Below are 17,736 nucleotides of genomic sequence, written 5' to 3' on the forward strand. Positions count from 1 at the left end.
GACCCCCTCCCAAATGCTAGTTTGACATTTTGAGTAGCCTAAATGATCATCAAATGTTTACTGAATCCAACCTCTTTGTTAGGCATGCAGGAAACAGACACAGGCCTTGCCTCATAGAATGCATGATTTAGCTCAGGAGATAAACATTAAATAATTGGATGACTAACCAATTGACTTAAAACTATGGTAAGTGCTGGGGCACCTGGGTGGCTCAGTTGGTTAAGCATTCAGCTTCGACTCAGGTCATGATCTCATGGTTCATGAGTTTGAACCCCACCTCAGGCTCTGTGCTGACAGCTCAGAGCCTGGAACCTGCTTTGGATTCTGTGTCTCCCTCTCTCTCTGCCCCTCCCCTGCTCATTTTCTGTCCCTCAAAAATGAATAAACATTAAAAAAAGAGACTATGGCAAGTGCTAAGAAGAGAAAAGCAGTGGCAGGGGGAAAGAGTGGTGCCTGGGTGGTTCAGTCGGTTGAGCGTCCGACTCTTGATTTTGGCTCAGGTCATGAACTCATAGGTTTGTGGGTTCAAGCCCTGCATCAGGCTCTGCGCTGACGGTGTGGAGCCTGCATGGGATTCTCTCTCTCCCTTCTCTCTCTACCATTCCCCTGCTTGCTCTCTCTCTGTCTCTCTGTCTCTCTCTCTCAATATAAATAAACTTAAAAAAAAAAAAGCCTGGGTACAGTTACGTGATAACTGAGAAAACGTATCCTGTTATGAATCCAGTAGTACGTTTAATTGCATCTGTATCTTATCACAACAGCATCTACACCCATGTGGGAGGGACAAGGAGAAGAGCAATCAGTAACAGTTGTGCCCACTTACTAGGCTTTAAACTGCCAACCCACCTGCCAACTCTTCGTGGCACTTTTCTGAGATAATGTGTCTTAACTGTGCCCATTTTCTAGACACGGAAAAGAAACCACAGAGAGGGGAAGCCCACGGTCTTACATAACTCTCAGTCGGGCTGCAGACAGCGCTAGGGGGGCATGAGCATGCCCAGATGTTGCAACAGCTGTGTGGCCCTCAAGGCTCCGTAGCTCACAGGTGGGGGACCCCTGGTCTGGAGCGTTAAAGGGATGAGGCAGGACAGCGGAGTTTCTAGCGGCACCGGCCATTCCTGGGGGAGCAGGGCTGTTGGAGCCAGCTTCCCAGAAGCTGGACAGTGTTTCCATCTCTTCTGGAGAATCAGAAATTGGACCAACTTGGGTGCTAAAATGAAAGCTCCTCAACCTGAATATCAGTTTCTAGTTTTCACACATGGTCAGAGCCCCCCAGCCTTCTGTCTATCTCACCCAGAAGCTGGCCACAGCCACCAAACCAGGAGGTTATGATGCCCTCTCTATTCCAAGCTTTGCAGCCTAGCCTCATTTCTGCACCTAGGTGAAGACTGGGGGCGGGAGTCCTAGCAGTCACTCATTCTGCTGGGGAATCTTGGGTGGTGGCCCTGGGAGGGGGCGGCAGATACCAGAGGCTCTGAGAAACCAGTAGCTGATGACTTCGATCCTCCCTCCAGTCTGCCCACACCAAGACCACTTTATTCTCAGGGACTCAGAGACATTCCTATCTGTACTGACTTGTGGCTGAAGCCTCTCGCCACAGGATTCCAAAGTTCACCTCTTTGTCTTTCAGACATAAGGAGGTTTGGAAGGAGTGACAGTTTCTGAGATACTGGTAAGAATCCAGGTGCAAGAAGTCTCTGGACAATGCTCATCCCAGTCAGGGGCCGACACTCTGTTCTTCCCACAGAATGTCAGCTCAGGGAAAATACTTGAACCTCATGCCATTTTTTAATGGCATATGTCTAAAACTTACTATAGAATCATCTCAGTTCTAAAACAGAGGGTCCTGAACGTAATTTAACCTTTTTTTTTTTGATGACTCAGTGTCAACATTATGAATGTTCGTTATCATACTCTGCTTTTTAGATTTTCACCTCCTTTCCCCAAGTTCATCTATCAGATGTCACTGCTGACACGTATATGCTTCTAGATGCCTCCCCACCCACCTGCCTATCACTTTGATGATTCTAATGTGCTCAGCCAGTGTAGCGTAATGGGCTAGCTGCAGTCAGAAAGCCTGGGAAAGCTGCTATGCCTCAATTACATTTTCTGGAAAATAGGCATGGTGAGAATTTTTTTAAAAATTAAAAAAAAATTTAATGGTGAGAATTATTTAACTGATTTTATTTTTTATTTATAAATTTTTAAAGTTTATTTATTTTGAGAGAGACAGAGACAGCACAAGTGGGGGAGGGGCAGAGAGAGAGGGAGAGAGAGAATCCCAAGCAGGCTCTGTAGAGCCTGATGCAAGGCTTTCATCCATGAAACCATGAGATCATGACCTGAGCTGAAACCAAGGGTTGAACACTTAACTGACTGAGCCACTCAGGTGCCCCTAATTGGCTTTATTTTTTTTAGAGCAGTTATAGGTTTACAGCAAAATTGAATGGAAAACACAGTTCCCATATACTTCCTCCCCTCTGTACATGCACAAAGTCCCCCACTGTCAACATCCACACCAGAGTGGTGGTGCTATTTATCTCAGAAGACTGTTTTAAGGATGAAATGAAATAATGTATGTAAAACATATAAAATACCTAGCACAGTGCCAGGCACATAATAAATGTGTTTAATATATGTAGTTTTCACCATCGTCATCAATTATAATTGTGTATTATACAAGAGTCAGTGATGATCATTAAGGTCCTAAGGATTAAAGTAAGTGGCTTTGGTGGGAGGATCTGGGCGAGGGTATTTGGGGCACAGGCACTTTGCAGCACCTCTCTGTGCTTGGGTCTGTGTCCAGGCAATGGGAGGTCTGATTATGGAGAAATGGGGCAGTATCAAACTTCACTCCTATCTGGAAGTAGCTTAATGGTATGGATTGTGCTCAGTACATGCCTCTCCTAAAAGTCTAAGAATTGGACCTTTGCAACGCATAATGGTGCTCACCTGACACTCTGTGTGCATGCTAGAAGCTGGACTCCCTGTGGGCTTTTGGGAAATAAAACTGAATAGACAAGGTCTGGTGTGTGGGTCAGATGGGTAAGGTTGAAGGTGGGTAGGATCCAAAATATGTCTTTAGCTAAAACAAAACAAAACAAAACAAAAAACAAACAAAATATGTCTTTGGCTCTTACCGGAAGAGCCTCCAAGATGGTTCAGGACCACGGACAGCTCCTCCAGGCACGTGGTCCTCGAGCTCCTGGGCTTTCCTACTGTGGCCACTTGCAGATCACACTCAGCCAATTTGACACCATTCTTGCCCTGTAACTTGGCAGGGCTCTGTTTTTTCTGCCTCCTTGGGAAGTGTCTCATGCCCTCTGGGCATCCCTCTGTATCTATGTGGAGGGGACATTAAGAGTGGCAGATGTGCCGGGGAGGCTGACCTCTCTCTTGCCATTCCAATCCTTCAACTCCTCTGAGCAACTCCAGAGACCAAGATTTACAGTGCCTGGACTGCAGTGCAAGAGATGGGGAGACAATAGGTGTTGTCTTAGATTAAAAAAAAAAAAGTCCCATTTTCTCTTGGAGGTCAGGAAATAGAGTATTGGTAATGCCCCAGGGGCTCAGTGATGCTCTCTTGGCTTCCTTGGTGGACTGGCAGATGGCTCCTGCCACAGGCTTCAGTCAGATATCTATTCTGGCATTAGCTGCCCTCACATTGGTTATGGCTCCCCTCTTCTCCTGGGGAAGCTCAGACTGGCAATTTCATCATTTGCACCGAGTGGAGCCCCCTCCCCCAGCACAGCCTGGATTCTACTTGCCCAGCTTTGTTGCCCTACCCTTGGATCTCTCCCTTCCCAAACCACATTGAATCTTGCCCATCCAACTCCCAGGTCTTTATTCCCTTGGGGGGAACCCAAGGAGTCTGGCCCTTAGAGTTTTGGTGAGCTTAACCGAGGAAAACAACACAGATGAAGGGTGAGACTGCATGCCATGCAATGTGTGTATCCCTCAAAAGATTCTAAATTCCCCCTTGGGTTGGGCCAGTCTAGTGGAGAGCAGTGTGTTTGATAGAGTGGGGCTGGTCCGTCTGCAGAATGGCTTCTCCTGAGCTCTCGTACCCAGCCATGAGTGTGAGTAATTGCCCTGTGAAACATGTTGCTATGTCAGAAGCAGACCAATTTAAACCAAATGTCATTTTGCTAAAAGCCAATTTGCCAAAAGTCAATTCACTGAATGGCCAATTTGTCAAATGACCAATTCATCACATTGACTTCCTTTAACTGTTTAGTGTGAGTTGACTGGTTTGCATTTTGTCTTTATTAGAATATTTGAAGGGCTGTTCCATTTGTCTCTGCCTCTGCTCCTGGTGCTTGAACTAGGGTGGAACTACCCCTCATCTCTTCCTGTGACTGCAGAGCAGGGAGCTAGGGCAGGGACAATCCAACTGATTCTAAAAGGCCAATGTGAAGACAAATGGGGAGCTACCCAACAAAGACAAATTGGTAAAGGAAACAATGAAATTGACCCTTTGGAGAGTTGGCTGATCTGTGACTTGGCTTCTGGGGAAGTGACTCAGAAGAGAGTGACCTTCCATAGTTGGGCCGCCTTTGAAGATGCCGATGACAGTCTTGCTTTTCCATCCTTTGGGCACCTCTTTATGGGGACTGGTGGGAGGCTTCCTTGTTTGGTTTTAGAACAAGGAAAGGCCACACCTCTCTCAAGCCTGTTTTCATCTGTGGTCTTCATAAATTACGTAGCACATCAGTTTCCACATTCCCCTAGGTTGGGAGAAGCCAGGGCACATTTATATATGAGCAGACGCAAAGGCTTTTGAAGAGTGTGTTTCTCTCTTATTTTATATTTCTACCTCTTTCTTTCTTTCTTTCTTTCTTTCTTTCTTCCTTCCTTCCTTCCTTCCTTCCTTCCTTCCTTCCTTCCTTCCTCCCTCCCTCCCTCCCTCCCTCCCTCCCTTCCTTCCTTCCTTCCTTCCTTCCTTCCTTCCTTCCTTCCTTCCCTCCTTCCTCTTCTGGTTTCTGTTACCTTACTCCATTTAATAATGTATCCTTAAAACTACCTTAATTCCTTCTTGAAACAGGCAGAAAAGAAATCTAGACTTGTTCTGAAGGCTGTTTTGTTGGCCCCTTTCCCCCACTCCGTCCCTGGATTCCCTGAGATTCTCACCCCTCCAGCACCAGCATCTCAGCTCACCCGCTTGACCTTGACGTGTCATCCCGGAGCAGGGCACAGCCCCCTCTCTCTAGGAAGACATGGAACTGAGACATGCATTACTGCATTAGAGACAGATGCCCTCCTTCCCCAGGAGATGCAGCATCTTCACCCAGCACAAAATTCTCGCGTGCCCACAGTGCCTGCTTTCCCACCTCCTTACTTGTTTAAAGTTGGTCTCTGGTCCCTCATCACTTTGGGGTGGGCATTCTTCCCACCACACTGCCCTCTGTGCAGTTTCCCCTCAGCCCACGTATTTCCCAACCACTTAGAATTGTGAGCCTCGATTCTTCTGGAATTTGTCACTTTGGAAGATTTTCTTCCCCATTTGCCTCCTCCAGTGAGGGATCAGGGAGGCGGGGTACTGGTGTTTGTTACATGTCTACAAAGCACCTGGCATGGGAATCAGTGCTTCACATGTTATTTTACAATCTTTTCACTGAAGAATAACATACATACAAAAAAGTTCAACTGTCTGTGTATGTGTTACGTCTTTCATATATATTACTCACTGAATTTTCACAAAGCAAACACACCCATGTGCCCAGCATGGTGGGCCACCAGACCAAGAGGTAAAAATACCATGAGCACCCAGAAAACTTCCTGTACCTCCTTCTGGTCTTTAATTCTCCCCACTCCCTCCAGGGTAACTATGATCCTGTCGTCGTCGTCTTCTTCTTCTTCTTCTTCTTCTTCTTCTTCTTCTTCTTCTTCTTCTTCTTCTTTAATGTTTATTCATCTTTGAGAGACAGAGAGAGACAGAGTGTGAGCAGGGAAGGGACAGAGAGAGACACACACACACACAGAATCTGAAGCAGGCTCCAGGCTCTGAGCTGTCAGCACAGAGCTTGATGCAGGGCTCAAACCCACGAACTGGGAACTGCGAGATCACGCCCTGAGCCAAAGTCGGACGCTCAGCCAACTGAGCCACCCAGACACCTCCGTGATTCTGACTTCTAATAGCAAAGATTAGTTCCGCCTGTTTTGTGCTTTGTATAAAAGGCATGTATGGTTTGTCATCCTCACCACAACTAAACAAGAGGGAGCTGTGATTAACCCCCCTTCACACATGAGCAACTAGACTCGGATAGGTTGAGTAACTTGCCTAGGAGCACACAGGCAATAAATGGTGGTAGAACTTGGAGTCAAACTTAGGGTTGTCTGGCTCCAAAGCTCACGTTCTTTCTTCTATATCTTGATTCTTCCTCCTGCTGCACCACCCCACCCCCACCACCGTGTGTCAGGTCTGGGAGTCTCTGAAGTTGTTGGTTCTAACAACCCATAGGTGTCCAGGATAAGATCAGTAGAACAGCAGGCACTTCCTTGGGGTCCAGTGTGTGGTGGTTGAGTATAGGGAAGGTCTTGCCCTGGTACCCAGATTAAGAGAGGCCTGCATTCCCCCCACCTGTTCCCCCCACCCCCTCTACCCTATGGCCATTACTGTGTTCTTGCCATGGTAGCTGGGACCTGTGCCTACTGGTTCTGTTTCTTGCCCCCCCCCCCACTCCCCCACCCTCAAGCTGTTCCCTCTTGAATGGGACTCCAGCCTCTCAGCAGCTTTTCCTTGGAAGGGCTCTGAGGTTGCTTTGGGGGGTGTGTGCCTCTCACCTGATATCTCTGTTGTGGGAATCGATTACAGTGACGTTCAGTAGCTGCATAACAAACCGGGCTGTTTGAGGAGGAAATGTTACCCAGGCTGGTTTTATGGTGCAGCCATCCAGGGCTGCTTAATGTCTCTTCCTAATGAGGTTTCTGCAACATTAACTCTGCAGGGCTGGAGGTGGGGGGTGGGGGGCAGCAGCAGGAGGGTGTGTGGCTTCAGGGCAGTATGGTGGGCAGAGGAGGGAGGGCATCGCTCCAGCTGACAGCATCTGACATGCCCTGTCAGGACCAGCCCATGTCTCCTGCAAAGCTCAAACCCCGCCATCCATGGTGTCAGCCTTTAAAGCCACCTACAGGAGTTTGGATGTCAGGACTTCCCTGAGAAAAGCCTGGGTATATGCAACGCTTTTTGAACTCTCAGGAGCTCACAGAGCATGTGTGAACTTTAACTCTATGAATCTTATAATCACCTTAGGATGGGAAGAGGAGGTGAGGGAGAGGGGACAGAGCTGGATCGCCCAGCAAGAATTACTAGGGCTTTGGAGCCTTACCAGCAGTACCGGTTGATTGTCACCGACTGTGCACCAGATACTCTTCTGGATACTTTCACATACTTTTGTTTACTCTTCTTACAAGCTCATGTTCCAGATGAGGAAACTGAGGTGCAGCGAGGTTTACTTTTCAACCCAGGGTTGCTGGCTCTCCTCCCAGAGTGGCTACTGTGTGGCCAGCTCCTCACTGTCACTGAGGCCCCCTCTGGGGATCCTGGCTTCTCTGCTGGCCCTGCCATTGGCTGGCTTGATTCTGCTGATCAGGAGAGCAGAGGAGAGGGGGTCAGGAGGGCATAAGGATTAGCAAGGGGAACTGGCCACTTAGAGGGCAGTTGAGGAGCAGGCAAAGACGGCTCCCTCAGTCTTTCCTTTGTTCTGACAACATTGGGGGTGGGGTGGGGGGGTGGGGGAGGTTGGCCCAGGTCAGAGGAAACTAGCGTGCCCCACCCCACTAGAGTGCCCCTTGGCATTACACTCTGGTCACTTCGGCACTGTCCTCTTTCCTTCTGTCAAAACTTGACTCCTGGAAATGACGAAACAAGTTCATCCACATCAAGAGCAGCCCCTGATAAACACAGATTGTGTCTCCTGGGAGTGCCTGAGATTTATGAGCAGACAAAGCCCTGATCCCTACATTGAGGTCGGAGCCTGAGGCAGCATGGTTCAGGTCCTTGCCACCAAATGCCTTTAAAGAACCCCCCTTGAACATCACCAAGAGGCAGGGGCACACACACGCAGCCCCCCCACAAGGTGAATCTGGGGCACCTGAATGTTGTCCATGGGCTTGGGAGAGCAAACGGAGAGGGGTAATTGCAGAACTAATTTCCCTCCTGGGTGGGAGGGGTAGAGGTGGAGGCAAGATTGAAGGACAGGCAGAGACAAGAGAGGGATGGTCCTCCCAGCTCCCAGCAGCACCTCAGAGCGAGGTGGGCACCGGGTGGCGCCTCCTGCAGTGGGGACCTGGGGTGCAGAGTCTCCCTGGAGCAGTGACCCCTGGCCTCCTTGCAGTCTCACGTGCTGATTACTACCACAGCCTGGTTCTCAGCAAAGCCCTCAGACAATATCCCGCCCTCCCCGCCCCCCCCCTCCCCCCGCCAAGGAATTGGAGCTGGTGCCTCCGCCCCTTCATTGAAATGCTGTCTGGGAGCAGGGAACACAACCCCATTTAGCCCTAGCTGGGGACAGGGAAACATTTTAAACTCCACTCGGTCAGATGAGGGGCTTCTCAAACTTTAATATGCATATGAATCAACTGGGTGTCTTGCTAAAATGCAGATTCTGATTCAGTAAGCGGGGCCAGAAAGTCCACGCTTGGAACGATTCCCAGGTGGCTCCACTATTGCCGGCCCAGGGGCCGGAGGCGTGGGTGCTGGGTCACCCACTGTGGGATGGGGGGGTACTCCCTAATAGCAGCGGCGTGAGCCACCCCACCCCCATGCTGGGCCGCCACACACTGCGACTGAACCCTCCTGACCTCGACCTCTCTGGAAGGGCAGTGTTGTTGGAAGGGCAGACTGAGGAGCTGGGGAACCAACTGCAGGTCTTGACCCAGGTCACCAAGCGGGCTGGGGGCAGAGCTGGCCTCCAGTCTCAGCCTCCTGATTCCCACTCCCGGATCTTCCAGCCCTGACCGCCCATCCCCACCCCCACCCCAGCCCTCCCTACAGGGCCCCATAAGGACCATTATAAAGGGCAAGTGGTGGCAGCCTCAGTGCAGCCCCACAAGCCCGCGATCATTCCCACCTCACGGACAAGGAGGCTCCAGGGTCCCCATGCTGGGTTCGTGGCCGGTTTTGCTCCTGGGCCTGAGTCCTTATCGGACGGTCTCACAACAAGAAAGATCGGGTGAGGGGGCCTGAAACAGGACGGCCTAGTTCCCTCCCACTAGGCCCGGGCTCAGGATAACCAGTCAGGCTGCCAGCGCAAGGGGACAGGCCAGACTGCCCGGGGCCTCCCTCCGTGTGGCCTGAGAGGCAGACAGAGCAGGCCCTGTTGGGGCCCGCGGTGGGGTTGGCGAGAACCCGGAGCCGAGTCTGGCCTGGGCTGGTGCCCAGCAGTCCCCGGCTGGGCCCCCCGCTGATCCCCTCAGAGGCCAGTCTGCCAGCAGGGTCCAATCTGGTTAGAGCGTGAAGGGGGATTAGCAGCAGGAACATGGGGTCCCGACCTCGGCTTCCCAGGCCCTGCTTCCCCCAGCCCTGGCAGAGGCTGTAGGAGCAGGAGCCCCTGGGATTGTGCCCAAGTCAGGGCGTGGGCCTGGCCGCCCCCTTCTTTTCATGGAAAGGGGCCTGGCTGGGGTCTTCGGGGGGTGTTCCCAGACTTGGGGGCTGCTGCAGTTGGCAGCGGCTTGCCTCTCAGGGCCCTTGATCTTGGGTGGTGGGGTTCAGACCGCGAGGATCTTTGCCTCAGGGACCCTTAACTGGAGCTCCCCAGGGTGGACTCTCAGGGGCTCCAGCTCCCTCTCTTCCTTGTGGGCTCCCAGGAGAGTCACCCTTGTCCAGCGCCACCCGAACCTCCATGCTCGGGCTGCTGGTGCCACCTCAGAACCGTGTGGACTCGTTCAGTTACGGAGGTTCCGTAAGGATGTGTGAGGGGAAGGGCAGGGTTGGTGATAAAACAAGGACAACAAGGGCTTCGCCAGCGCTTCCCTCCCCTTTCAGAGCCTCATCTTGTAGGGCCTGCTGCTGCCCAGTTAGGCAGAGTGGGTACGGGGGTACCCAGTGCACGAGTGAGGGGCTCGTGTCTCGCAAAGACGAGGCAGAGCCGGCCCGTCCAGCTCCAAGCCCCTGGCCTCCCCTCTCTGCTGCACAGCCTGGCCTCACTCCTTGTTTTGGCCAGGAAAGCGCAGAGGGATTGGAGCAAAACAAAGATGTGGATCCACATTAGTTCAATTCAGTTAAAAATTACTGAGTCCCCACAGTGTGCTGGGTCTGGGATAGCAGAGGGGAGCAAGAGAGACAGTACTATATTTTGTTTTTGTTTTTGTTAAGAATCAGGAACATGTCTGTATTTATTTTTAAGGTTTATTTATTTATTTTTGAGAGAGAGAGAGAGAGAGAGAGAGAGAGAGAGTGAGTGAGAGAGAGAGAAGACAGAGAGTCCCAAGCAGGGTCTGAGTTACCAGCGCAGAGCCCAATGCAGGGCTCAAACTCACAAACTGCGAGATCATGACCTGAGCTAAAATCAAGGGTCAGATGCCGAACTGATTGAGCCACCCAGGCACCTTTAAAAGAGACTCAAGTATGGTCTGGGAAAAAGAGAGAGAGAGAGAGAGAGAGAGGGAGGGAGGGAGGGAGAGAGAGAGATTATGGTCTGGAGGGGGAGATGGATGTTAACCAAAAATTAGTACTAATGACATTCAGTATAGCAATATTTCATTATAAACCTGAATTGGTGCCAGGAAGGAAAAGCATGGGGTCCTGAGAACCTGAAGCAGAAGGAACAGTCAAGGGAAGTGTCTGTAGACTGAGATGTGAAGGACAAATAGGCGTTTACTGGGTGAAGACTAGAGGGCAGCAGTTATAGCAAGTGTAAAGGTCCTGTGGCAGGAGGGATCTGAAGAACTGAAGGTACGGCAGCATAAGTGGAGTGATAGGCAGGACTGAGAGCATACAGTGCCTGTCACATCAGGTCCTGCAAAGTAGGTGCCACTTCTCATGCCCAATTTTGCATATGAGAAAACAGGCCAGAAAGTTTAAGTGACTTGCCCAAGACCACATGATTTAAGTGGGTAAGCCAGGGTTTATTGAACCCATCTCTATTATGACACTCTGCTGTGGGCTTTCTCTTCTACACGCTGGCCTCTCAGTGTGTACTTTCTGGACCAGCAGCATCTGTATTCCTGGGGAGCTTGTCAAGGTCCAAGACCTCATCCTCACCCTTAGAATTTGTCCCCGGGCCTGTATTTATCTCCCCAGTCTGTCCCTCGTCTGGCTGCTGCATCCTTATTCTGGGAATCTGCTTTTCACTGTCCTGCCTGGGACTTCCTTCTGAGCCCCCATCCGCCCCACGGCTCTGTGCCCTCCGCTTCCCCTGGCCAGGGTCAGGCCACCAGGTGCTCCCAGTTTCGGTTTGTCTTTCCAGCTCCAGCACCCTCCCTCTTCCAGGATGGACTCTCTCAGTGTATCTCGTTTTGCCCTGACACACCCAGGCCACACTCACTTCAGGGCCTGTGACAAGGTCACCATAGGATGGTGGTGCAAAAATGAAAGATGTAGGTGGTGCCTTTGGGACTGCATGCCAACCTAGTGAAAATGGAGATGAGAAACATTACTTCACAGGGGTTTGGGAAAGACAAGACAATTTTTGACCAGATAGGAGGTCAACTGGGGCAAAAAAAAAAAAAAAAAAAGAAAAAAAAAAGAATAGCTTTGTTTGGGTTTCTGCACTGGTGGAGAAGGCATCGCGTCCAGGGAAGGCTTCTTGTGCCCCCTAGCGAGCAAACTGGAAACTACAGTCAGAACCTTAGGAAAGAGACTGGCCAACTGTGTTTGAGGGACAAAAGCCAGCTTTCTTAAATGTTGCTAAATGGAGGTACTAGGACAGAAGCTTAAATACATGAACTCCTCCTCTCCAAACCCGTGTGGTAGGTATTTTTATCTCCATTTTGCAAACAGGGACGGTGAAGCGGGCAGGTCCATAACTTCCGGGATCCCTGGCTACGATGGTAGAAGCAGGAATTGAATCTGGATCCTTCTCCTTGCACAGTTCAAGCTCTTTCCACCCCCTCCTGTGCTGCCAGCATCCTGCATTTTCCTCAGGCTTCCAAAGCTCACCCATTTTCCTCTGGTCTAGAGGCTGGCTTCTTCCCAGGTCTTAAGTTCAGTTTCCTTTCCTCATTTTAATAGCGTGGGCTGCTCCGTCCTGTGGGCTGGCCCTGGCTGGCTCCACACCCACCCCTGGACCCTTACCTCATGGATGGGCTCCTGATGTCAAATCTCCTGCCTGCCTGGGGGCAACATCTTTCCTCTGTAAGCTTTGGGGCCCCAGAGCATTGCCTAAAAGGCTGTTGGATCAGAGCCTCTCTCCTCTCCCGTCTAACCTGTCGCCTCTGGCCTGCAAGGCTTTTTCCTGCAGACACATTTCCAGCACCTTCCACTCCAGGCAAACCTAACTACTCCTGGGTTGCTCCAGGCTCTACTCCACCTCTTGCCTTTGCACACACTCTTTCTGCCCTTCTTTCCCCACTTAGCTCCTGCTGTGAGTCCTTACAGAATTGCATTTCCTGAACTGTACTTTGATACAATTATAAGACACACTTGAAACCCATTTATTATAAGGATCTAGTGTTATTGATTAGGCCACACTGTCATTTTTCATAAAGACCCCTGGAGAATTCTTGTCTCCTCTTAGGACCCCAAACAACTATACTCCTGAGAAACCGGTCCTTTTAAATGTATACACATATTGGGAATGCTGTTACCAGACCGGTTTCCCCCATGTACGTCAGCTCTCGGAAAGCCTAGAGCTCACGCTTTGCCCTGGACCTGACATCGTGGGTGATATTGTGCTGCATTCTTGGTGCCCGCCATTGATTTTTCTTCTCTTTGCCCCACTTTTCACTCTTGCTCTCTTGCTGTTTTGTAAAGCCCTATAAGCAGCCTTAAAGCCTTTCTGGAACAAGGTTGGCTTAAATCAATAAACTGATCGATACAGATAAAAAAACCTCCCTTGCAGGGTTGTGGAGAGGATTAGACGGAATAATGGATGTGAGTTGCTGGCCCAGAGTTCCCTCCCAGGCCTGGCTGAAGGGTGAGCTGCCAGCTGGGGCCAACAGGACTGTCCTGCTGGAGGTCCACGCCTCCTGTGCGCCCTCTTGTCTTCCTGAGTCTGTAGAAGTCTCCAGGCCGCTGCCCCTCCTCCCTGCTCTTGTCTTGCCCTCACAGTTTCTGTAGGTGGCTGGGTGGTCCCGGCGTGGGGTCTTGAGTGAGATTGCGCTCGCGATGTTGGCTGGGGCTGTGTCTTAGTCTGTTTGGGCTACTGTACCAGAAACACCATAGGTTGGGTCGTTTATAAACAAGAAATATTTATTTCTCACAGTGCTAGACGTTGGGGAGTGCAGGAGCATGGTGCCAGCAGACTGGTGTCGGGTGAGGCCCCATGTCCTGGCTCACAGACTTCCGGGCTCACAGCTGTGTCCTCTCGCGGCAGGAGGGAGCTCCCTCAGACCTCCTTTATGGGGCCTTTCATCACACTCACCAGGGCTCGACCTTCATGACCTAAGCACCCCCGAAGGCCCCACTTCCTAACACCGGCACATTGGGCAGTGGGATTTCAGTGTCTGAATCCTGAGGGCAGCGTGTGGACCATAGCCGGCTGCGGAGTCAGGAAGTGACTGAGGCTGGAGAATCTGTTTCCTTGATGACTGACTGACGTTGCTGGCAGCCGGTGCTGGCTATTGGCAGGAGGCCTCCGTTCCTCCCCATGTGGGACTCTCCAGAGAGCTGCTTGAGTGTCCTTGACGTGGTGGCTGGCTTCTCCCAGAGAGTGATGAGAGAGAAGTCGTGTGACTGTGACCCCCTGAGCGCTGGCAGTCTTTTGTTTACTTGTGTGGCCTGTACAGCCCTTGCTCCCAATTCTTTTGTTTACTGTGCTGCCCGGTGTCAGCGTCTACCTAAGGAGAGGTAGAGATCAAGGTCACAGGGTGTATCACCTGCACTCTATTATGTGCAGCAATTACTTGCATAATAGGAACTGGGCAGGGGACAGAGCTATGTAGGCAAGGAAGAGGTGATAATAGGATTAGGCAGATGAGTAAAGGCTGAAGTGCTCCCCTCTCCTCTCAAGATGGAGGGGCCAGTGGGAATTGCCGAGAAAGGGGAAAGTGGGGCGGGTAGCATGGATGGGGAGGCCAGGGGCGGTTCTGGGGCAGCTTAAGTCAGTGGGGCACAGAGAATGTCTCCAGGAACACAGACAGACTAAACGGGGGCCAGAGATGCGCACTGACAACTGAGATCAAAGACTCTGGGAAGAGGGAAGACTGGCACGTGGGGTGGAGGAAGGAGAGGAAGGTGGACCCAAGCGTCACCCCAGACCCACTGCCACCTGCCGGCAGGTGGATGTGGGCGAAACAACTGCTGCATGGAGGGATGGAGACAGCCAGTTATGGTGAAGCGGAGCACAAGCTGTGATGGGGGATTGTATGTAGTTTTGGAGGAGAGAAGTGTCTGTGCCACAGGCTTGAGATGCCTTCCTTCAAGGGGAGAGAGAACAGGGAATGGGAGGTGTTGATGGCGATGAAGCCCCTCCAGAGCACAGATGCCTGGGGCCAGTTAGGGGGCTGGGGGACAGGAGAGGCTGGGGTTTGGAGGGGAGGGAGCTCACACTCTATGCAGGGGGACAGGGTTGGTGGGGACAGTCCTTGCCAGGCTCATATCCACACTTTGCACACAAGGACACTGCAACTCAGGCAGGAAAGGGGCTGACTGACAGATACACAGCCAGGGAGCTGGGATCTGAAGGGCCCATGCATTCTACCGTCACGCTTCTGTTTACTGTCTCAGCAGGAAAACCCAGATGGAGTGGTGGTGGCCCTCATAGCCCAGGGACTGTGTGCTGGGGGGCTGGCAGTGAACCATAAGGGCTGTGGGGTGAATGGCTGAAAGGAAGGATATGGTCAAAGCCCTGTGGGGCTGGCCCAGAGGGGGCTGGGGGTCTGTGGAGCTGTCTAGCATTGGATCCCATGTTGTGGACCCTGAGGGCACATCTGATGCAGGGCTCTCCTGTAAACCACCTGGGTCCCCATCCTGGTTTAACCTTGGGCAGATTGCTTCACTTCTTGGAGCTCAGGCCCCTCCTCTGCAAAATAGGGGAGGACATCCATTCCCCCACTTCCAGTGCCTGCTCCTAGGGCAGCTGTGTGAGGGGTGGCTCCGGGAGGGACCTTGCCTGCCTGGGCTCCGATTCTGGAGCCACCACTCACCAGCTGTGTTCCCTTGGATTTTTCAAAGCCTCCTTTTTATCTTTTGGAAAAGGGGGATGGTGATAGTATTTTCCCCGTGGTTAGTGCAAGGTCAAGTGGATTCCTGTATGTGACATGTTAGGCTATGCTGGCCTGGGGGACATGCTTGGAACACAGTGGCTGTTGATGCCACTGCTGTGGTGAGGGAAGAACTGCCCTGCAAAGGCAGTAGTAAGGATGTTGTAAAAGTCTGTGGTAAGGATGCTGAGAGAGGAAGGGAGAGGCTGGTGGACAGGTGCCAGAGGCCCTATGTGCCAGCAGAGCTGGAGGAAGTGTCCAGAAGCTGGTCTGGGAACTTGCAGAGGCCGGGGATTTGCAGAGTCCCTGCAAGTCCGCCTCCCCTCCATCAGGGCATTAATAATGGGGAAACGGCAAAGTCCTTGGTGACCTCTGCCATCCAAGCTGCAGGGCAGGGATGCAGCACTGTGGCCCCCCGCCAGCACGAGAAGCAGGTTCAGGGGCCAGACTCCGGTGTGGGTTCAGGCTCTTAGAGTCGGCTCTGCTGATGGCAGGCTCTGAGCACAGGATCTGGAGTCAGACCTGGCCTGGATTTCGTGACCTGAATCTGCCACATGCTGGCTGGGTTACCAGTGGTGCCTTCCTCCCGAGCCTTGTTCCTCCTCAGCAAAACAGAGAGTGAGTCGCGCGTACCACAGGCCCCAGGGTGGCGGTGGGCTTATTAAGAAGCCCTCCTTGGCTTGCTCCTTTACAGCCCTGGCTGATGCCGTGGGGGCTGAGCTGACCTCCCTGGGATCTGGCAGAGGAGTAGGTCGCGGCCGCCCCAAGCTTGTCTCTCCAGCTGCAACTCCCTCTCTGCAGAGACAGGAGGCGACTGGGGGCAAAGCTCCTTCCAGGGCAGGGAGCCTCTCTCCAGCTCTGTCATTCATTCATTCATTCATTCATTCATTCAACAAACACTTGCCTTACTGAGCACTGTCTTGGGTGCTGGAGCACTCTCTGGCCATCCTGACCTCCCTGACTCATCAGGGCACTCTGGAGAAGTCTCCTCTGATTGTGTTTTTCTCCCTCTGGCTTTATCCTCTCAGGGACCTGAGTGAGAACACCATCCAGGCCATCCCCAGGAAAGCTTTTCGTGGAGCTACAGACCTCAAAAATTTGTGAGTCCAGGCCTGGGAGGGACAAGGGTGGAGGGGCTGGAGGGCCACCCCTGCAGCATCCTGTGCATCTCCCCTAGCCCTGTGGTCCAGGCAGACAAGGAGCTGGTGTGGGCTCTGAGATGACTGACGGTCTTCTGGAACAATCTGGGGTCGAAGGAAACAGGCAGCCTTTGGGGACTGGGTAGAAGGGAGTGTCATGGACTGTGAGTGCTTAGGTGAGGTCCATTTAAATGGCACAGCCTCTATGCTCTTGCCCTTCAGCAGGTTGAGAGAGCTGGGTTTGAATCTTCTCTTCCAGGTACATATTGTGTAAGTGGTTGCAAGTCAGTTAACTTCTCCCATTTACCTCACAGGCTTATTCTGAAGTTTAAACGAGACATGGAAATAAATACACTCTGTCAAGTGCTATTTAAATGTAATGGTTTAGGGGCACCTGGGTGGCTCAGTCGGTTCAATGTCTAACTCTTGATTTCGGCTCAGGTCATGATCTCACGGTTTGTGGGTTCAAGCCCCACGTTGGGCTCTTTGCTGACCGTGCAGCTCCTGCTTGGGATTCTGTCTCTGTCCCCCTCTCTCTGCCCCTCCCCTGCGTGAACTCTCTCACAAAATAAATAAATACACTGAAAAAAAAAAAAGAAAATCTTAAAAACAAATAAATGTGACAGTTTATTCCTACTACTCAAATTTGTTCTGGTCCAGACGTCCCACCTCCCTGAGCTCTGACTGCAGCAGGGATGGCAGGTGCCCGGCCTGTGTCTTGCTCCCTGACCCCATGTTTGTAGTAGACAGCGGAGCATGGCATTCTTTCCCAGGGGACCCAAGTCACAGCTCCGGTTTATTCCAAAGGCAGCATTCCAGGTGGCCACGGCTAGTCGGCCTCGCTTGGCACTCAGGGTGAAATCTGTTTGCCAGCGCTGGCTGCCGTTGCTCCAGGGAGAGGCTGTCTCATTTTCTAGCTGCCAGCACCCTCTAGGTGGTCTCCACAGTGGGGGCACAGACGCCTGCTCCCCAGAGCCTATGCCGACTTAGGTGAAGGAATACAATGCAACTTTTATGTAGGTGTGTTGTTTTAACTGAACCAGAAAGAATTGAAACTTTTATTAGTACGGTAAAACCTGGGTTTGTGACAAATGCATTCTGGAAACATGCTTGTATTCCAAAGCGCTTGGACATCAGAGCGAATTTCAAGAACTGTCGGTCAGCTGTGATCACATGGCGTTAGCCGTCACGTACTGCTTGTATTGCAAGACATCGCTCGTTTGCCAAATCACAATTTACCAGAAACGTTTGCTCGTCTTGCGGAACACTCGCAAAACAAGTTACTCGCAATCCA

At 51.7% G+C, this 17,736-nt stretch overlaps 1 protein-coding gene across 1 annotated transcript in view; it reads left to right on the forward strand.

Moving 5' to 3' along the window:
* The window catches only part of SLIT1 (slit guidance ligand 1), a 168,250-nt gene that overhangs the window by 97,868 nt on the left and 52,646 nt on the right, over positions 1–17,736 (forward strand). The window contains exon 5 of the mRNA XM_030334219.1: positions 16,332–16,403. Coding sequence (XP_030190079.1) covers positions 16,332–16,403 — 72 coding nt within the window. The remainder of the gene's footprint in view (positions 1–16,331; positions 16,404–17,736) is intronic.

The sequence above is a fragment of the Lynx canadensis genome, chromosome D2, assembly GCF_007474595.2.
Source record: "Lynx canadensis isolate LIC74 chromosome D2, mLynCan4.pri.v2, whole genome shotgun sequence".
Classification (NCBI taxonomy): Eukaryota; Metazoa; Chordata; class Mammalia; order Carnivora; family Felidae; genus Lynx; species Lynx canadensis.